At 40.8% G+C, this 21,921-nt stretch overlaps 2 protein-coding genes across 4 annotated transcripts; both read right to left on the bottom strand.

The window, feature by feature from the left end:
* Positions 1-579: 579 nt before the first annotated feature.
* Positions 580-10,215, bottom strand: slf2 (SMC5-SMC6 complex localization factor 2). 3 transcript variants are annotated; one of them, XM_072390987.1, is made up of 21 exons: positions 10,063-10,215; positions 9,323-9,357; positions 8,387-9,030; positions 8,017-8,259; positions 6,762-6,813; positions 4,942-6,350; positions 4,749-4,828; positions 4,531-4,644; positions 4,259-4,426; positions 3,972-4,077; positions 3,803-3,890; positions 3,569-3,710; positions 3,403-3,490; positions 3,119-3,295; positions 2,583-2,677; positions 2,370-2,457; positions 2,061-2,165; positions 1,881-1,958; positions 1,693-1,779; positions 1,341-1,409; positions 580-1,230 (listed from the first exon to the last, which is right to left on the bottom strand). In XM_072390987.1, the coding sequence occupies exons 1-21, from the start codon at positions 10,095-10,097 to the stop codon at positions 808-810; spliced, it is 4,326 nt and encodes a 1,441-aa protein (XP_072247088.1). In that variant the 5' UTR covers positions 10,098-10,215; the 3' UTR covers positions 580-807. The 3 variants fall into 3 exon arrangements, with proteins under 3 accessions (XP_072247088.1, XP_072247089.1, XP_072247090.1); XM_072390989.1 differs by having other exon boundaries at positions 1,069-1,225; XM_072390988.1 differs by lacking the exon at positions 8,017-8,259.
* A 534-nt stretch (positions 10,216-10,749) lies between these two features.
* LOC140313046 (phosphoglycerate mutase 1) lies at positions 10,750-14,621 on the bottom strand. The gene is made up of 4 exons (XM_072390990.1): positions 14,350-14,621; positions 13,284-13,558; positions 12,462-12,642; positions 10,750-12,041 (listed from the first exon to the last, which is right to left on the bottom strand). Exons 1-4 carry the CDS (start codon positions 14,486-14,488, stop codon positions 11,872-11,874), a joined length of 765 nt encoding a protein of 254 aa, XP_072247091.1. The 5' UTR covers positions 14,489-14,621; the 3' UTR covers positions 10,750-11,871.
* Between the last annotated feature and the right edge of the window lie 7,300 nt (positions 14,622-21,921).

Consider the following 21,921-nt stretch of genomic DNA (forward strand, 5'->3'; position numbering starts at 1 on the left):
TACATAAGCAAATAGAGCTCAATTTTATCTAATTCATTTGACAATAATAACAGGCTACAGCACAGAAACATCTCAATGAGTTATTTTATCGACATTCTCTTTTAAAGTCTTTTTTGAGATCTAAATGGCGAATTTGAAGAATTTAAAAAAAAAATAGTTATCTGCTATCTAACAAGTGATTTCTTATCTTAAGAATGAGGAAATGATCGAGTTCCCCAGAACTAAGTCAGCATATGGACGTTTTTCTCAAGCATTTGCCAAGGTGTGGATGTTTTTACGAATGCTAGTAAGTAATGTTTGTAAAAGACAAAAGAAACAACTTACACTTCTATTGACTTGTAAAAAAAGTTTATTCTGTGTTTGCAAAAGGCCTGAAAAAAATATTGTTAAATTAGAAAAATATTTCTCAAAACAGGAAATCGAGCAAAATGCAAACATGCAACAGTGACATTAGATCAATAACTCAACACACAGGAAATTTAACTCGAGCACACTACTACTGCAACTTAAATAAAAACCCTGGTACAGTTATCAAAAGTTTTTACATTAAGTTATATCTTTTAAAAAAATTACACTAAATAGATTTTTTCTTTATTGTGCAGCACAATCAAAATATGTACAAGTCTTCAGCCCTTTGTAAACTTTTATCTTAAAATGGAATTGATCTACTAATATATACGGTTTTACGATAATTCACTGTGGCAGACAATGAAACATGAGGCTAAGGTATTGACAAGGGAGGGTAAATAGTGCAAATTAAACTTAGCATCATTGCAATGACAATACAATCCCAGAGAGCAAATAAACCTATGACACAAAACCTGATGCTAACAGTGGTGTAATGTCTCCAGAATCAGTCTCATTCTCCATGTCGGTATACTCAGTAATATTGGCGTCCATCTGCTCATCCACTGCTTGCGGCTGCATGTCAGGCATCACTTGGCTCAAGTCATTAGACACTGGATCCATTACCTCCTCCGTTTTGCTTGTGTCATTCTTTGTGGCGTCTCTCTCCGCGTCCCCAGGCCTTTCGTCAACTTCCATGGCCTCTTCTGTCTCTGTTACCTCCTCTTCTCGCTCTTCCTCTTCAGCCACCATTCCAACATCATCCTCCATCTCGTCAGATAAAATGGTTTCCTCTTCTTCCTCATCCTCTTCTTCTGTAGCAGTGTCATCCTCTTGGCAGCTCCTAAAGGTGTCCACTGGCTGCCAAAAATCATAAAGCCTATTCTATTTTAAGAAAAAGAAAAGGCAATGCAAAGGAGAATCAGAGTGCTGCTTTGATCTTTTAAAACATTAAGTAAAAACTAGTGTAAACAGAGTATGTGCGAATACTTTACATTGAGAGGTCTGGTCCTCTTCAGGAGCATCTGCCACTTGGTGTACATCCTTGCCAACAGGTCCTTCACCTAAGAGAGGAGAAAGGTGGATGTATCAAACAGATAAAACACACAGCTTCTAGAAAGCCTATTTCAAATGAAAATATGAGCCTGTAACAGGTAGAATTCAAATACTTAATGTTCATAATGTTAGTATTAAGTAACACATTGCGATTAACGTCATTTTTTGTAAATGACATGCATCACACCAAATGAAGGATATTTTTATACATAGCAAGTCTTTTTGTCATCGCAATATTCGACATCATTACAGATCAAGTTTTCCTAATAAATTTGCAGAAATCATGCTCACCTTGCTGCGGTAAAGACATTTCTCGCTCTCTCTGATGTCACACTTAACGTGGGTTTCCAGTGCGCACGACAAAAACAGCAGCTGCTCCTAAAGCAGAAGTTAAGGGAAAGGAGACCACGTTTCCAACATTTGAAACCCCATCATTTCAGTCATCCCAACCAGCACTAGGAGTTCAAAAAGCAATTTACCTTCTGATGAGCTGGGAAGAGCTGCAAATTGGATGCTTCATTTGTCAATGTCAGAAGGCTGTAGCACAGGTAGTAGGCCTGTAACACACAATGGAAAACCAAGTCGAATTATTCAGAAAGATTTAAAGTGAAGCTCAGGTTGGGTCATCGGGAAAGTTAAGGTCTTAACTCTATGCGCACCTGTTGGTCGAGAATGTTGAAGTCCTCTTCTTTGTCTTTGTGATGCATGCTTCGGAGAAGAGCAGAGGGTTGCATTTGGGGAAGGTACGGCCTGAGATCAGCAAGCTGATCACCGCCCAAAAAGCCAAAGAAACATAATAATATAAATCATTTATATCTATATTACATACCGTAGATAGATACAATACATCGATGATAGAATGACAGATACAGGCTGATAGAAGATAGAATATGCATATCTACATATACGCTCATGTAAATTTGCTGTAACATTAGTGTCCAGGTTTAAGTTGCAATGAAACACATTACCTGAAACTCATCCTGTGAAGGTTCGTAGGTGCAATTTCCATTTAACAACTTAGAGATCATGGACAAGCTCAGATGTCGCCGCAGCTCTCTGTCCAAACATAGAACAAAGGTAAATGGTTCCAATGACGTGGTGTTGTTTCGAAAAAATGTATTAGGTACGTAGAAAAGAGAATTAAATTAAAAATAAATAAATTGGTAAGTAATAGTATTTACTTTCCACGTGTGTTGTCAGGCAGGAGTTGAACTACCAGGCACATATTGTGGTGATCATCTGTCAATTCAGTGAGGGCCCGACAAATTCTGGGAAGCTGGAAAAACACAAATTATCCACATAGGTGAATTCATGAGCCAAAGGGGCTGCAGACTTGATTCATTACTTTCTAAACTGCCTGGCAAAAGACACAAAGTCCCCACCCGGATTAAATTCAGCTTCAGTTAGGTTTAGGTTCAGCGACATTACGTACCCCCCAAAAATGAGGTCAGCTGATGATCTAAATAAATCGAATGAACAGATGCTTTCCATCGATAGATATCTTTTTTTCCCTGATGGCAAGTCTGGACAGAAATTAATGTTGTGACATGGCATACGCTTATCCAAGCAATTCCCCATCGGATATGTGATGTAATCGCAGCTCAGGGTGGTCCAACAAGACAGCAGAGTGTGTGCGTCTTTTCTTTTTGAGCCAGGGAGTGTATACAAAAAGACAAACTCATGCTCTGATGTTAAGTACAACGTCTGCTTCACTGACCATAGCGCTCCAATCCCGGATGTTGTTGACAATTTTATACTGAAGACAGGTCACATCCACGCTGGACTGGAGGATGCGATTCACGTCCAGACTGACCCTTCCCACCACAGTCAGCAGCAACAGCAGCTCGTCGTCACTGTATGCCCGAGGGCACAGGCCCATGCAGTAAGACAGGTACTACAAGCAAGTGCCAAGAGGAAAAAAAAAAAAGTGAAGCTGTGCTCAAAGTCTCTCAAGCAGGAGACCCAGCTGGTCGAAAACATCCATTTGCAATTGCGTCTCACCTTCAAGACATTGCTGCAGTTGTGTTCGGGGAAAGTGGGCTGCTCCTTTTCAGTGGAGGGACTTTCATCTTTCACATAGACATCCTCCCTGCACAAACACAAACATTCAAGCTCTGAGAACGAGAGAGACATCAAATGAGCGTTTTCCAGTCTTAAACCCTCTTACAGCAGATCTCCCTCGGTGAAAGACGGCTGTAGATCCTCAAAGGGGAAGAGTGTAACAAAATCAACACCCATGTTCATCAATGCCAGCGTCACATCAGCCAAACTCGGCACCCACACTTCAAACTGCTGGCTTCCATTTTTCACTGAAGAAGCATGTAGACAGAAAATAAAAACACATTTAACCTATTTAGCTCAAGTGACATAATACCAGAAACTTGTTGGGAGAGATGCCGACCTATCTGATAAGCAGCAGAACAGGCAATGTCACACAGGGCTTGTAATATCTTTTCTGACACCATCCGCTCACTATGGACTGACATCATCTGACAAGAACAACATACAGTTACTGTCAAAGCTTACATATTCAAAGAATGAGATCATCACCAACGTGTTACAGGTGTTACCTTGAAGAGGAAACGGGTAACCTGAGCAGGACAGGGTGAGCTAAAGTCATAAGCTTCCTGGAATAACCCAATATTCAAATGCAGTCTCAGTTGAGCAGGGCTAGACCTGGTGTGCAAAAAAGAAACAGAAGGTACAGAGACAAATAGGTCACTATTTATCTAAAGGTTTGCTGACACAAGCTCTTAAAAAACTTGAAGAAAAGATGCAGAATCACCACTTGGAAGATGCTCATTCGGCTTTTTTTGGGGGGTAAACAAATCCCACAAATTCCACAAATGCATCTTACCAAAGAAGTGTTTTCTGTGCTGTCCCCTGTGGACAGACCAAGCACTGCCTGAGCTGCAGCGTATGCTGGTCAAACACCCGGCCAAACTTTTCCAGGTTGAACACCACTTCTCCTGGAGGCACTTCCCTGATTGCACTGGACATCAGCGAGTAGCGCTGCAGGAATTCTCTGGATACAATAAAAAAAAGAGATGCATACAGTTGGTGTTAAACTGATAAAAGAACTGTCCTGTGATAAGGTGGCGCGTGCCAACATGCTTCCGTGAGCCGTACTGCTGCTCAGAAGAGATTCCCTCTTCCCGGTGCTCCTCCGCCTTCTCATACTCGGCTATCTTCAGCAGGTCTTCTTTACATGCTGTTAGCAGCTGTGCCTCAACCTCTTTAGCTCTGACAAATAAAAACAAAACATACAGAAGGTTAACTCCTCCCCTGTGCAAAGACTTTCCATCAATATAAAAAGTAACGTGAGTGGAATTTTCAGAAGAGCGTACCTTTTGTTGTTGTTAATTTCTTTCAGCATCTGGTCCAGGTTGTTCTTGTAGACACCCGACTTTGTGGTGGATGACAGAAGCTGTGGCCAGAAACAAACGGCGACATTAAAACATCCAAAACCATAATACAAGTCAAGCTTCACCCTCCTTTTGCTTATAACATTTCTTATCTTACAGTCCACATAGAACTTACAGTTTTGGGCTGACACCGGCGCTGTACAGGTGTACTCGGCTCTGAGAAGGCTCCCTTCTCTGGCGTGTCCGGCGGCTTGGTGACACGCTCCATCATCTCCTTTAAGGAGATTAGCTGCTCCTCCTCACTGCTGTCAGAGCTCTGCGTTAGATCTACATCATATGCAATACTTAGGCCCAAGTCCACCTCTACATCTATGGGATCCTCTTCATTCACCTCCTTTCTACTCCCTTCATTTGCCTGCCTCTCTGGAGGCAGAGGGCGAGTACAACGGGAGGACGAGGTTTGCTCAGACACCGCAGCGTCAGCCCCCAAAGGGTTGACGCTGCTGGAAAGGAGAGGTCTGCGTTTCTCGTCAGGTTTGACGTTCTCATCTTTAAGCTGCCTGCCCGAAGAAGCGATTGGATCAATTCGGAGTCCCTTATCTTTGGAAGAATGTCTTGATCGCTCCAGTTTTACACATTTTGCAACTGGCGAACAGGCTGGAGAACTGGGTGCTGAGGAAGACATTGCATTTGGAGATTCCTTTACTGTGGCCTGTGGAGTTTTGTGAAGAGAGGATCCAGAAGATGGAGTACTGTCGCCCAGTCCAGGGGTGGAGCCTTTCTCCGAGGTGGGGGATTTGATCTCTTCCCCTTCTATCTTGAGCTTTGCAGTCTTTCGTACAGGGCTGACAACATAAGTCATGGGATCCGGTGTGAAAAGATCACTGATGTCATCAGGGATAGATCTTCGCACACGAGCAGCTTTATTGCGCTCTACTGTGTGACAATTTGGAGAACCCAGATTTGATTTTGATGTTAGCTTAGAAGTGTTACTGTGTGACTTTCTGCTCTCCTCTGATTGATTACTTTTGCTCAGGGTCTTGGCTGGTAGGACTGGGGTACTACAGGCAACAAGACCAGAGGAGTGGCTGATTGTAGCAACACAAGGTGATCTACTGCTGTCCTTCTGATGAACTGCAGAGGAGCTCGATTTATCCCTTTCATCGTTTTCCTCATTTCTTCTTTTCAGGCTTTCTTCACTGGACTTTGAAGGTGCACTTAGCTTAACTACATTCTTCTGAATAAAGTCTATACAGACTTGCTTTGTTCCACCCGATGGTACCCTCTTTACACAGTGTTTCGGTGATGACATGCAGGGTGACTGGGTGGATTTGAGTGTGGATGGTATCTCTGACTGTTCAGAAGCCGGCTCCGGGTGCAGATGGCCGTCTGTGGTTTTAGGAGATGGTTCCAAGACTGAAGAATTCTTAGATGCTGGCGCAGGAACAAGTGAGTCGCCAGGGATGGGTTTGCTTGTCTGGGTTTTGCCAGAGTTTGAACCCTGAGGACATGGTTTCCTGGAATTTTCGTCACAGTGCTCCAACTCTCGGCGCCTCTTCTCCGATGCACAGTTCAAATTCCCTTCTGGAGACATGAAAAAGACGCATGATATCACCTTTTCCTTCACCAATAAACTGCAAATTACCTGGAAGCATCAGAGCTTGCTCATTTGCTACGCTACCAACTATGCTTTAATCATGTAACTCTCTGCTTCGTTACCAAGAAAATGTCCCTCTGTCAGATTGTAACTTCAACTTTAAAAGGGAAGAAACAAAATATTCAATGACTTCAAGGAACAGAATCTTTGTGTACTTTTGAAAGTTGGCCAGATTAACACGCTCATGTCTCAACTTCACATTAGTTTTATTGCAGTTAATTGTCAATGAATGATGAAATTAACTGTCGGAGGGGGCAGAGGTATGTAGCACACAAAAGCTGTTGTACTGGGATTTGTGCTGTTTTTTTTCTTTCGGAAATTTGCTTTGACAATTTTACCTTGAATTAATTTTGCGCTCGAAGGTGCTTGCTCGTGTTGCTGTTGCTCGCTCTACAAGAAAATAAACAGAGAAAAAGTGAATAAAATAAATGGTTAGTCTTTTAGAAGCCGGCATGGTTTGAAGACTTTCCCACAGAAATAATATATCATTACTATGCATCTTAGACAGCAACAAGATACAATTCAGTTTAACAAATATCGGCCGAGCGCTTGATTAAACAGCAAAAAAAAAACTCTTACTCTCATCTAAGACTTGCCATCGTGTGACCAACCAGCTTCATCTAAAGGTCTCAACCAAGGTCTCAAACAGATCCGACATAATCACAAAAGCTTGTAATTAAATCCAGTGCAACACCCTTAGAAAAATAGGTTTCCAGCTTCGATTGGCTGTCTATATTCTCTTTTTTTAATATATTTGTCTCACATGCTGACATTGTCGTCTTTGCAGGATCGTCGCTATGCCGACCTGACAGAGGACCAGCTGCCATCCTGCGAGAGCCTTAAGGACTTTCTTAGACTTTCTTCCTTGACTATCCTTTTAATGACAAACACTGCATTGACATATAATTTCCCCACAGGGATTAATAGAGATTTACTCAGTCAATTCAAATAAACATCTGATTCTGATCGTTTTAAGGATCATTTCCACTCGTTAAACCTACACCTTCACTTCTTGAGGTGTTACTGGTTCCCCTCTTCTATAGTTTAATAAGTCGTGAGTGGAACATTTTTGCCTCCATTTACTCCAAAATTCCACGGCAATGCATGCATCTACTGCTTCATACGGTGCAAGTGTGCCATTAGTCACTAATCTGATGCAATAAAATAACAGAAAGGGAACCGTTTATTATTTTTCTGGGTATTCCATCATCAACTTGAGGTCCATAACGGTGACAGCCTTCATCTCAAAAAAGATGCGGATTTATTGACAGGTGTTCAATGACTTGTAAACATTCAACCTGATCACAACTTTGGTTACAAAGAGAGATATTACTGTTCAAGGCAGAACCAACAAAAAAAAGAGAGAGAGAGAGAGAGAGAGAGAGAAAGAAAGAAAAACTTTTAACAAGGACTGTAGAGCCCAACAATGTCTTTGCTTTCAGCGAACGTTAGTGTGATATCTGCATCATTTTGTTTTCTTTCCCTAATTGAAAAGGCATCTAAGATGACAAAGCCCCTCAGGCCTGGCTTGAGACTGGGCAAGCAAAACCTTAAATATGCTTTATCTGTCATTACAGACGTAACAAATTTTACCTGGCTAAGAGCTACAGAGGTGTGCACGATGGGTGAATTGTAACCAGTACTCCTGTCAGAAGACTGGGTATTTGAAGGCATCTGGCAGCTCCTTGCGGGCCAATTACTGATACCAGGACGGCAGCCCTCTTTTAGTGCCGAAGGATGCGGCTGAACTTCCTGGTCTGCTCCGTTTATAAAGCTCATAGGAGGCCTGTGCAGCTGGATAGTTTGTATGGAACTTCTTGCGTCACTGGACTGAGCCTGACAGAATAAATGTTAAGAGCCACAACAATTTAACGTCACATGACTGCTACAAGTCATAAAAAAGCCTGACCTTGAACAAATCCAAGTTTCACCAGTGGTCAAGTTAGAAAAAGGAAAACAATACCTTATTTAACTCTTGTCTTTGTGATGTTTCATTGCTGCTTCCCGAGTTAGAGGAGGTGACCTTGGATTCAGTCCCTTGATCTCTCCAGGCATGATGGGATGGGAAGTGGTTGTATAAATCCTTCACTAATTTAGAAGATGTATTATGAAATACAAGGGTATGTGGGGGCTTATCAGTTGAGGTATTATTGTTGGTTGGACTGACTGGAACAAGCCGAGATGAAGAAAAATGTGTTGGCCCTGATTGTACAGTGTGCTGCAAAGGAACCCATCGTTCTCTAGTCGTGGGCTGGAGCCCATATGCCAAGTTACCAGTGTTAGCTGGGCTGCTTGAAGTAAGCCCAGGAGGTTGAACAAAGGGCATTGTAGAAACCACTCTGTGATTTGGCAAAGAATTCACTGGGGAAGCAATGATAGTGGCGCTATTTGGGGCAAACCCTGAAGAAAGCATCGGTCCCACAGAGCAAGTAGGGTGCAACTGTGGACCGTATCTGTCCTTGTTGCACTGCTCAGGAGTCTGAAGTGGCAACACTCTCCTGGGTGGAGGATGAGAAAGCCGATTGGTTACTTGAGAGGGCTTCATTGGAGTCTCCTGGGGATAAGATGCAAAATGTGGCGAGTGCTGCTGGAGTGCATGGTCCATCACTACAGAAGAGAAAGAAGATGAACAACATGCATGCATTCTGGTCTACTGAAGGACAACTTTCATCTTAGCAAAGATAAAATTGGGCTACATCATGTCACAACTAACGAAAACCTTTCAAGGTGGTCACTGAGGAAAGCACTGCATAAGATGCTGGTTTACGTTTCAAAAGCCACAAGCCACACCTCTCTTAATGTTGCACAAAAATATTGAATATATCACCACCTTCTTTAAGTAAGTTTAAGCACACCACTTGAGGTGTGAATTCAAAGACAAAAATCAGCCCAAACTCACCTTTACCCTTTGGAGAGAGGTATTCTGCAAAAGCTCTGCAAGAAACCCAGAGAAGGGGTTCTTGTTATGTTTCGATCATAGAAACATGTTTGCTCACCAAGACAACAATAATGCATCGTGTTTTTTTTTTCTTATTTTTAATAACGAGACTAAAAACAACCCAAGGCTACACGCGTTGACGAGTTGTCCTACCACAGCCAACAAAAGAAAGACACCTGTCGTAGTCTCCCAATCACAGCATGCTACGTTAAACGCAAACATAACTCCACCAAGGACAAATATTTGGGAGCTTACAGGTGTTAACACCGTCATGTGGCTTTGTTGCTTCTACACAAATATTATCACCTTAAACCCCTCGACTTAACATTAGTGTCAGTTCACTTTCATCCCCCAAATAAACGACCGCCAAGCTAGTTAATAACTGAACATAAGCTAATGGGTAGAACGCACAGTAGCTAGCTATCGTTACGTGGACAGACCTGTCTACAGAAATTTAACAGCATGCTGTCTTTTTATTTTTTAAGCATTGATACATTGCATAGTGCTACACTCACTTTCAGAACAAATACTGGCCGCAACAGCCGCAAATGTGTACATTTAAAGGATATACAACAGTTTTACAGTCGCTGGGTTGCCCACAACAAAATATTTTAGCAAGTAGCTGTATATCAGGAAGTGATATTTGGCTAACGAGCGTGCAGTTTGACAATGGTGACAACAAAGTGCTTAAGTTTCCTTACCGAGTGCTACCTTGATTTTCCGACGCTTTCTTCATTTTCAGGGCGAGAAAGGTTTTTCGTGACTACATCGCGGACTCAGTGATTAGCTGACGAACAATATGCAAATAGCGTTTCATTTTTTTCCTTCTCCCGCCTGCATCAGTATTGCTAATGTTCTACGAATTGCATCATGGGATTTAGAGTCCGAATTATTATTACATTTCAATGGGGTAATATATTTATTTAAGTTCCCCGCTAAGAAAGTTGACTTGATTTGTCACGATCAGTTATTTACAGATGTGCTTATATGCCGGTGGTTATTGTTCACTGTTATAAATCAGAATGAAAACCTAGCCCAACCTATTTAGACAGTTTTTGACAAAAATCGCTAGAAAAAAATAACCTGACAAAACTGACCACAGCCTTAAAGATCAAATGCACAGTTCAGGCCTCTTGGGCAATGTTAATAATAATTGTAATTGTAAATCTACCCCATCTTCTGTAAGTAGTAAAGACTGATGATTTATTGGGTAGTTAACCAGTAAATTTTTTAGTTTGGTATTTTCACAAATGTAATATACAGTCTAAGCTTTCAATTAAGGCTTTTTTAAAAAAAAAAAAACACCAGCATATTTGAGTTAAGTGTATGTAATAGTTAGTTAAAAACAAATATTGTCCAGACAAGACAGGCCCATAGATGATAAGAAGTTCAATCCACAACTACACATTTATTAGAGCTGAGCTTTTGGGGCACATTTACCCAACAAAGACAGAGTTACATTTGATGAAGAGAAACACCAATACTGTAAGACATAATGGGATATTCCACAGGTGGTACATAAATACAACAACAGTCCAAAGATGGTTGAAAGACACAAAGACTCTGGTTAATAAGAGACCTTTTATACACTGTTAATGAAATTGTGAAACTGAGGAACCTTAATCATAGTAATGAATTGTTCAGTTATACAGTGCAAAACTGAGTGAAGCTATATTTGGCACCATTCAGAATGACAGAAAAAAACAAATTGTCAAATAACACAGACAGCCGCAACACACAGGAAACAAGCACAAATTACATTCATAGACAGACAAAAAACAAATCTGAGAGAGCAGAAAAGGTTTAGCTGTTCCAACTGTTCCGACCAACTCTCAAGAGACTGCAAACTGAATTCCCTTTAGAAGTGGAAATAATATCTTGAATAACTACTTTGAAAAATGAGCTACTAAAGTCACACAAATTTCCTTATGGCAAGTAAGTGTAGATATCTTAAATTAATTAATAGTGAACTACAATATGCCACTACCCAAAATTAAGCTTGTTCTTATCAACTTCAGTGCACTAAACAGTGTCTCACTCAGAATATGCAGTAAGCACTAACAGACAACCATCTTCTCTCTCAGTGAAAATTGCTCTGCAAACCTAAGATGTGTGTTTAGCATTAAAACACAGACTGTAGCTCACATGTTTATGGCTGACCATGGCTGAAAGGCCACAGGATTTCAGCCCTCTATTTTACCATTTACTAAATTCAGCATAGGGGGCTGCCAGCAAAAGAGTTCCAACCCAATACCATCTTTGCCATATTTTGTTTTTACAATCTCTTGAGAGCTTGGCTTTACTATAACTCTAATACATCTCAGTCCATCACCATGTACCAGTCCCCTGCGACGAGCAAGGAGAGTGAAGATGCTCTTGACAACAATCTGCAGCATGTTTCACAAATCAAATCAAATTACAATGTAGGGAAGACACTAATCTTAGGCCAGCTGTCAGGGACAACCTATACCACCGTACACAAAGGAAGCTTTTCTGTTTTTCCTGTCTCTTTACTTCTTGACCTTGCCCTGAGCAGCAACGGCTTCCATGGCTTTGCGTACAGTCTCCTCGTCTCCCAGGAACTGCATCGGCTTCATCGGCTTTAGGTTCTTGTCAAGTTCGTAGAGGATTGGGATGCCTGTTGGCAGGTTCAGTTCCATGATGGCTTCATCTGACATTCCTATAGGGGGCAGCACACAGAAATCAGAGTTTCTAATTAATGGAAAGACAGGACAACAGGGGGTTTACCACAAAGCAAGACTAATGGGTTAACAAGCTATGTTAACCCATTCCTTTGTATCTTGCTAAATCACCACATCAACTTAAGCTGAACTCATAACCATTGCAGAGTAGTTTATGTTCAGAGTTTCGGATTAAATCATGTGTAAAAAGCGACATTCTTTCACAGATTTCTTTCCTGATGGTATCCCAGACAGCAAAATTAGACTATTGTCTATTGACTATTGTCAGCCAAAAGTACTCGCAGGTGATGTCGGACATCTCAGAACAAGAAAGTGATTGATAAATGTTGGATTGTCAAGTAACCGACAAAAAAAACGTAAAATTTAGCTGTCATCCTAAAAGCGGTATCACCACCCACCCTCCAGGTGCTTGACAATCCCTCTTAGGCTGTTTCCATGGGCAGCGATGAGCACCCGCTTTCCCTGTTTGATCTGAGGGGCGATCTCCTCGTTCCAGAAGGGCAGTGCCCGTGCTATGGTGTCCTTAAGGCTCTCGCAGGATGGCAGCTGGTCCTCTGTCAGGTCGGCATAGCGACGATCCTGCAAAGACGACAATGTCAGCATGTGAGACAAATATATTAAAAAAAGAGAATATAGACAGCCAATCGAAGCTGGAAACCTTTATCTTAAAATGACCTCTCTAAAATAACTCATTTCAGCCCATTATTGCAGAAATGAGAGAGAACCTAAATGCAAGTATTGATGTTATTACATCTGAATATCTGCCCACCCCCGACAAGACACAGTCAGTTTGTTTCCAACTTACTTGAACTTTGAACTTGAACCCAGAGGTAACTCAATCTTGCTAGTCACATATTAACTCTCACTGAACATACTATCAGGCAATAACATTAGGGCCCCTGCTAGCAAATATAAATGTATAGTATTGTATTCCTGAGATTGCCATGTTTCATCAGCAGTTGTGCATGTAAATGTTTAAACTTTCAGATATTCAAGCTAACCGTGATACGGACAAAAAGACTGTAAAACATTACTTTAAATTCACTATTTGTTCATTTCAGCATTTCAGTCATGTCTGCTGATTTCACTCACAAATAGCACACAGCTGGTTAAAAAAAAAAAAAACAGATATGTTGGAGTCATGCCCCCACCTTGTCACTGCCTGTGTTCATTTAACAAAGCTCCATGGTTGCGTTTGCACTGCAGATATCATATCTCACCTTGCTGATGATAGTGTAGTAGTCGTGGTCTGGACCCATGGGAGGAGGCGGGGTGTCAAATGAGCGCCTCCAGATCTTCACTTGAGCCTCCCCATGCTTGGCAGCCGTCTCAGCCTTGTTCAGTCCGGTCAAACCTCCGTAGTGGCGCTCATTGAGCCGCCAGGTCCGATGCACCGGCACCCACATCTGGTCAATGCTGTCCAAGACGTGCCACAGCGTCCTGATGGCCCGCTTCAGCACAGAGGTGTAACAAATGTCAAACTCGAATCCAGCATCTGTGAGTTTCAAAAGGACAGAGGGAGACAATGGAGTTCGCTTTTGTTTAACTTGAATCTTATCCCCATATGTCATCCCAGTGGTTGTTCATTTTCAAACATTTTCAGAATACATATTGGGATCTGCATTTTCTTCATCATATCCCCTCTGAAATGTCAGTTGTGTAGAATAACATCTTCATGTCAACTTGGGAGTAATGTAAAAATCTGTCCATTATAATTTATTTGGTTAGTATTAGGGTTGTATGGTCAGTAAATTATCACAAAGCTATGGGTATAACAACTGCACTTATTACATGAAACATATATATGTATATATAAAATACCACATAAAGAGGGTCTAAAAAGTGGGTCTTAAACCGTACGGATAATACTTGGCTTCTTGCAGCTGGTTTACAGAGTATTCTCTCCATGTAGTTTAGACTATCTGTGTCTAGTGCAATGTCAGCAGTAAATATACACGAATATGTGTATATTTTTCAAAGAAAGTCAGATAGATGTGTGGTGGAGTCTGCCACACCAAATCACATACAAATTGCGTTTTGAATTAAACATTTTTCAAATAAAAAGAACTAAAACACACACAACTGCTCTTGCTGTGTGGCCCTACGATATCACTGCACCAGAACAACCACACAAAAGCACCGTTTCTGCACGTTTGCACATCTCACTGACGCGTTCAGGAGCGTTTTATGACCCAAAGAATGCAGCAGCGATTATGCAATACAGGCTCCGACATGTCAAATATATTACACCGATTAACGGTAGAAAATTAAACGCATCCTCTCCACCTTTTAGGGCCTGTCCTCCTCTCTTCGCTTCCTTTTCCCCAGTTTCGCTCAAGTCTGCATCGAACCAGCCGCAGAAACGATTCTCCTGGTTCCAGTTGCTCTCTCCGTGGCGAATCAGCACTATTTTGTAGGCCGCCATGATAATAGTAATCTATTTTAGTCAAAAGCTTAAATGAAATAGAAGAAGTGAACGAATGGAAGCTGAAGATGTTGAAATGGGAACCTCCGGCTTCACTCAAAGGTGTTAAACGTTTTTATTCTATGGATTGGTTACTAGGCCACTTCCTGGTTTTCATATCCAATGAGCTTCCAAAACATATGACGTTCATTGTGTTCCTCAACCAATGGCAGAGGTGGGCGTCATCGGCTCTCTGACCTTCATGTTGTACATCTATCTATCTATCTATCTATCTATCTATCTATCTATCTATCTATCTATCTATCTATCTATCTATCTATCTATCTATCTATCTATCTATCTATCTATCTATCTATCTATCTATCTATCTATCTATCTATCTATCTATCTATCTATCATTTTTCGTGTAACACAAAAGAGGCAGAGAAAAACTCTTTTGACACAATTAATTGTCTTCAAAGATGGAGACAAGTTTAGTAGATCAAATCCAAACTTTCAAAGCATAATTGCTCAAAGAATATATATATATTAATGCTATTTAAAACAATTATTAATTTTCTCTGTCTTCGTCCAACTGCTTTCCTTATTTTCATCTGTTTCTGGTTGGGCTGTGAAAAACTTTGACTATAACTGTTGCATCATACATCAACAGAAACAACAGTATCTTGATAGAGGTGTTAAAGAAACAAAAGGCTGGGAAGAAACCACGTGTTTGCCAGACAAGGGCAAATATAGTGTAAGAAAGGGGAGCTGATATGGGATGTGTGACATGTTGAATGAAATCACAAAGTGTCTGTTGATCCAAGTTTGAGCAGTAAAGTCCTGAAAAAGTAGCGAACCAGTCCCCCATGGAAACTGCTCATTTGTTTAAACTATTTTTCCAAACAACCGTAACCTGTCCTCTTTAAACTACCAGATCTCACAATTTTATGAAACCAGTCCGTATTTAAAGCCTTTGACGCCTCAAACTTTGTGTTTTCATGTAATCGTCTTTCCAAGATCTCACAAACTCTCTAAAAAAAAGCCACCTGCGTAGGGTCTCAGCAAGATCTCCAAATCATTTGAGGAAAACTCACAGTATGAATAGAAACAAACTGAACTTTAGCTTTAGTTCCTAAAGATAACACACCTCTCATCTTAGTAGTTTCTTTTGTTTTAATTGACTGTTGAGGACATTTAGACATTTAACCTTTTTGTTGGGGCCACTCATATGTGTCCTTGACCCATTCGGCCATCATGTGGGTTGCCTCGGTCAGCGTCACATGTGGGTTGTTCACTACACCTGACCACTATTAAGTACATTGTGCTGCATGCCAATGTTTAATCAAGTTATCCGGTTTTGAGTAGCTTTCTTCACTTCTCTCTTAAACCATCTGTGTATCTGTGCAAAATGTGTACACTCTGTCTTCAGGGCACTTTTCTTTAACCTTTACATGCTGGTATGCAGTGCTGAGTCTTTACCTGAGGAGCTGGCTCTACTGTGTTGTGCCATTCTCTTGTTTATGTTTGGTCTCACCCATATAAAGGTCAGCGCACTCTTCACTTCTCAGACATAATAGAGTTATGTTAATTATTAAAAAAATAAATTCATGTATCTGTTAAACCACTGTTTCAGGATATAATCTGCTACTGTTTCAAAGATGCACAATGTCAGCTTCTTGCAGGCCAGGTGACAAAATATATGTTTGAACATATCCTCTCAGAGATGCATATGTACCTTAAACAGTTTGTTCTAAATGTCTAAGACCAATGGGGAAGATAGGGTTAATTAAACTTAATTAGTCTTATGGATGCTTTCATGGCATTCATGCAAAACAGATATACATATACATTAGATTAAGATTAAGATCAGATTTATTGTCATGTACAGGGAATACACGACATTTGTCATCTGCTTTTAACCAATCCAGGTTGGCACCTGTTAAACACACACATGCACACATGGGTCACACACTCATAGAGACAGATACCATACACTGGCGCGGTGGGGCAGCCAATCACAGTGCCTGGGGAGAATGGGGGTATGGGCACCTCAGCCATATCAAGGAGCCTCTCTAACCACTGAGCCACGGCCGCAAGTAAAGATTCCACCTATCAATTTCAAGTAGAAAAAAAGGATTGCTCTCATTCCTATGATAGGTTGCATACTCATTTGTGTAAACTAATCTGAACCTTTGTCTTTCCGTAATTGGAAGTGATTACAACAGGACTTCTGCAACAGGACAACGCATTTTATCACTGATTTAGGCAAAACACATTTAGTCTAATCTTTTTATTTCATAGGCTAATCTAGATGTATATCCTCTAAGCAATATGTTTATAGACATTTACAGTTCCCTATAACAGCCTATAAAGAGCGGATTTCAGCATGTTCCAGGCCCTGGCCAGTGACTTAGTTCCCTGCTTCCCAGTATTCCTCAGTGGATCCCCTCACCATTTCCTCATTCTATTGTTTTCTTGCTGTGTGGTTGTTATTCCATCCTGCTGTTCCTTCTCCATCTTCCTGCATCTCTTATCTCGTCTCGCTGATGACGTTCTACTCTGTAACAGAGTTATCAGGATTAATAGGGATATGTGAGATAGAGGTTAATCTTAGTTTTGGGTTCATTTTGAATCACCTTGTTGTTGAATTGTGCTATACAAATAAACTTGCCTTGCCTTGCCTTAATTTTGGTTATCGTGGGGGGGCCAAAAAATATTTCAAAACTTAGTCAGTCTATCAAAAATGTTGCCCAATTTAAAATGTTAGGATCTGCTAAAATAGACTTTACAGAGCATACAATAGGTCTGTATTGACAGGTTGGGATTTTCCTACCTTAAAAAAGCCTCTTACCACTGTCCCAGTCACTCAAACATAGTGGATAGGATGGAAGCAGGCCAGTTTCAAAGACATAAACTTGATGTTAAGACTGATGTTGATGTGCACTGATATTGTTGCCAGAGTTTATCATATTCATTCCATCAAAGTTTTGGGTAATGATTTAGCTATAATTTTACTACCTTATAATGGCAGTTGGGTAAAGCTTGCGCCATTTTCACAGTCTGCTTAGTTTCACGGTCTCCTTCCTGTTTGATGCCTGCCCCACCCATCTACATGATGCCACACTAATAAGAGCATGGAATTTTGATAATGCGGTTAGACAAGGGCTCAGCGGAAGACATTTTTCACTCACAAGATGACAAAATAAAACCCAGTTTCTCACATTTTGCATCGATCCTATATCTTTCATGAAGCATTTCCATACAAATCTTTTACGAACAGAAAGTGCTGGAGCTGTCATGGACCCATCACTTTTGAGCAAAACCTTGCAACCCCAGAACTCACAGGTTTGATGTGGTTTATTGTTTTGTCAGTCAGTGCTTTTCTTTTTCAGTCATCAGGAGCCCACGTGACGGTCATGTGGAGGAAACATTTCTGTCTTCTCAGGCCGGCTTTTTCTTATAGCAGTGGCAGGCCTTAGGGAACCATATCAGCCAAAAGTGGGGAGAAGTAGAACCCACACTGTGATCAGTTTATCTGTGATCCATTCATAAACAAACTTTTATTTCCCCTCATTATTTCCATGGCTACACGGAAATGACTTGACTTTCTGATGGTCACTTTTGGTGTGTCTAATGGGGCTTTGGATACAGCTGGGCCATTTTCCACAGAATGCTTTAGAGTACCATGCACTGTAGCCATAGAAACCTTCAGTCCAGCCCATTTTTAGCCTAGAATAGCACCCTGACATTTTCACTTTGTGTTCACAACACTTTTCCAGCCAAAACCCGACCAATTAGTAAACATATTTCTTTTGGAAACATGATGTGCATTTTTATTTGTGAAAAAGAACGTACACCCTCTGTCAGTTGTAAGATTTCATGTACCACCATTATAAAAAGCACCTGGTCTTCACCAGGTCCTAATTGTTTAACACAAAATTAAGCCAAAATGCAGAGGAAATGTGTAAAAAACCAAGTACCTTACATGACACAATCGCTTGTAGAACCACCCTCAGTAGAAATAACTTGGTTAATCATTTTCTGTATAATGTCATCACTCTCTCACGACATTCTGGAGAAATTGTCATTATCAAATATTGGTGAAATAAAGACAGATAATGCCTTATTTAGAGGCTGCATCGTCTAAGCCCTGTTCACTCCGTTATATGGATCTCGAGGAATCTAAATATCTTCTGAAGGACGCCGACTTTCAACAAACTGCTCTCGGTGAGTAGATGAACATATTTCATGCCAGAAATAAGGTCCAGGTTTAAAAATACCGGAGTTCCCCTTTAACATTGATATATAACATGTGAACGGAGGCCTGTAGCGTCTGAGGTATCGCTCATGTTTTTGTTCGTTTGTTTTTCTGCAGTTTCTCTGTACATTGCACATTGGTGTGCACTTTCTGGGACATCCACTTCTGAGATGACTGCCAGCAGCATTAGATGATCTTTGCATAGCTTTATTGCACCTCCTTGTGGACTAACATAATCATTTCTTAAAATGAGCAGAAAGGACTGTTGCAGATTGGTTCACAGTGAAGTTCTGTAAATATTTGTTGAAAGTTTCACCACAATAAACTTAAGACATAAAATATTAAGGGTTTTATAATCAGTCAGACCCCTGTAGTCCATCAGAATACAAGCAGTCTGTGACTTCCGCCGTGTTTTTTCCTTTCTTTTTAGTAATTTATCTTTCAGAATTGCATGTCGCTCTTTTGACTTATTTTTCATCCAGCTTCTGTACGTGCAACCACAGTTTGATTTGGCAAAGAGGATTTGGACCTTTGTGGATGAGAACTGTTGATGGGAAACAGCACACAGTCTTGTGAGCAGTTATAAGGAACTCCATGATCCACTCTTGGAAGGAATGTTCGTGTGTTCGACTTACATTGCACAGAAAATGCAGCATGCATAAAGAGTCAAGTGAAGATATAATCATGACTTCCAACTCCGTCTTTGATGTATTTTTTTCTTAATGACGCCAACTTTTAATGGGTGACAAAAAAAGGTAGGGGTGCTAATACACATAAGTTGCAACTAAGAAATATTAAAAGTCAGACAGGAAATTAGCAAATTTATCCGTCCAGTGCCAAAGAAATCATTCCCCCTCTCTTGCTCTCAGACATTCACAGACTTATTATTTCTGTGACGTGACTCTCCTTAGCATCTTGGCAGATTGAAGGAAGTGGTGGTATTTTCAAGGCTCTATAAATAGTTATCATCATTTCCAACCACTGACTGCCATTGCCCTCACACAGCACATGAACACTGTGCCTTTTCAGAAGTATGGCCGTTGCAAAAACCGCTGTAACAGATGTGGAATCTGTAACTGTGTTAGGAAACTATAAAGCAAACAGTATCCAAGACAAAATGTCAATCTTAGATTTCAGACCCCCCCCCCCCCCCGCACATTCACTTGTTCAGTTGGCCTCCATCTGGTTTCCCAACCCCACTTCCCCACTCCTCTGCAGTGGAATGTGCATCTCAGCAGTAGCAACTGAAGATGTGGTTAACAGGGCACTGGTGTGAGTGTCTGTGTTTTCATGTTTCATGTGAGAGCACAAAAGTCAGGAGTACTGCCAATAGGAAAATAGAGCCAGACATGATGGGATAAAGCACTTCCAGTGGGAATTACCCACCCAGAACTTGGGTGGGTATGGATAGACTGGGCTCCATCAGAGCTGAACAGCTGAAGGCTTACCACTCAAGTTCTCACACCTGGCTCAATTTTTTGTTGAAAAATGCTGAGCACGCACAAAATCCCAAGATGTTTAAAGGATGTGTGCACTTTAATATTGCTGCAAGTCTGTCCTAAAATAATCCTAGCAATATCACATGTACAGTGAAAAGGTTTTTGGTCTCTGCAGCTGCTCCTCTGGTCCACACTCAGGGGATTTCAGCATGAGTTTTTTAGTTAGTGTTTCTTCGCTGAACTTTGGGGAGAATACGGGAGCATAAAGAGGGGGTATTTAACTCTGAAAATGATCAAGCTCATGTTAGCTTCAGTTGAAACAGACAGTCTTTCTACAATAGGGCTTCCAGGTTTGCCACTTATTGGAAAGAAGCATTCACGCAAAGCATAGAAAGGACTTGCAGGATAGCTAAGTACTGCTCCACAAAGGCTGTAGTGTGATGATAATCATGAGCGCTGATCTTGAGGGAGGCCTGAGGGACAACAGCAGTTGAGCAGTTAAAGTTGAGTGCATGTGGAGAAGAAATGTGGGACTCTTTCTTTTCAATAATTTTATGTGAACAAAAGGAACATAGCAATTGAACTCTACTGACAACATACTAAAGACTGATAGTGGGAGTTTTAAAATGTGTATCTAAAGCCAACAACATCTTCATTAAAAACAAGGACAGGGACACCATGTTGCAACAATATCTTTGGCAGCTGATCAGACTAATTGCTTTAGTTTTGAAGAAGCAGCAGGCAGGTCAGTTTAGCACCTGGACTCTTACTGCAGAGCTATGCTGTTGTACTACATGTGAAAGGTGGTTTGTCATCATTTTGTTGAAATAAATAAGGCCTCATCTGGTAAAGATGTCACCTGGATGACAGAATGTATTGCTTCAAAACTTTACCTTTCATTCTGCATTGATGATATCTTTTTTAGATGTTCAAGGTATCCATGTATGGTTAATCTCCTCTTCAGCTCGGAGAGCTCTGTCTTGGTATCTCTAAATGTTGAAAATATCTGTGTTCTTTTCCTCACAGGGCAGAGTTTTATATTGCATTTACGGATGCAGCGGTGATGTGTTCACTGACAATGGTTCATAGAAATGTCCTGTTTTTGATGCAGTTCCACATCAGGGCCTGAAGATCATGGCCATTCAACGCTTGTTTTCAGCCTCATGTCTTGTGAGCCTACACTGGATTTTCAGAATCTTTTATTGATATTGGTTCAGGATTTAAGTTTTCACATTTTTCTTAACTTGTTTATTTGCTCATATACTTTTACAAAGTGGTGAATCTTTCACCAACTTTACATCTGAAAGACCAGTATCTCTGGAATGCTCTTTTTAGACAATTATGTCACTGACTTGTTTCCAATTAAGCTAATTTGTTTAGTTTTTTTAAGAGTTACTAAACTTTTCCAGTCTTTTGTTTTCCCTGTCGCTACCCTTTTAAACTTGAAATGTATTTCCAACATCTAATTCTAACTGAACATGTTGTTTATGTTTCACGGAGTATCTTGTTTTTTGGAAACAGAGTGATAACAAATGTAGAAAAATGGTACATTTGAAGTAGCACTATGGTGTAAAAGTTGTACATTTCATTTTAGCAAGAAGATAAGAACTGATCCCTTTCTGTGGCATCTCATGTGGTCGTTTTTAGACACATGCAAGAACAAGACACATGCTCTTTTCCAGCTCGATTGAAGCTGTTCTGCAGCTCACATTGTGTGCTGCACACCACGCACAAACACAAGAGGACGGACATTT

The sequence above is a fragment of the Leuresthes tenuis genome, unplaced genomic scaffold (genome assembly GCF_036924035.1).
Source record: "Leuresthes tenuis unplaced genomic scaffold, fLeuTen1.0.hap1 SCAF_8, whole genome shotgun sequence".
NCBI lineage: Eukaryota > Metazoa > Chordata > Actinopteri > Atheriniformes > Atherinopsidae > Leuresthes > Leuresthes tenuis.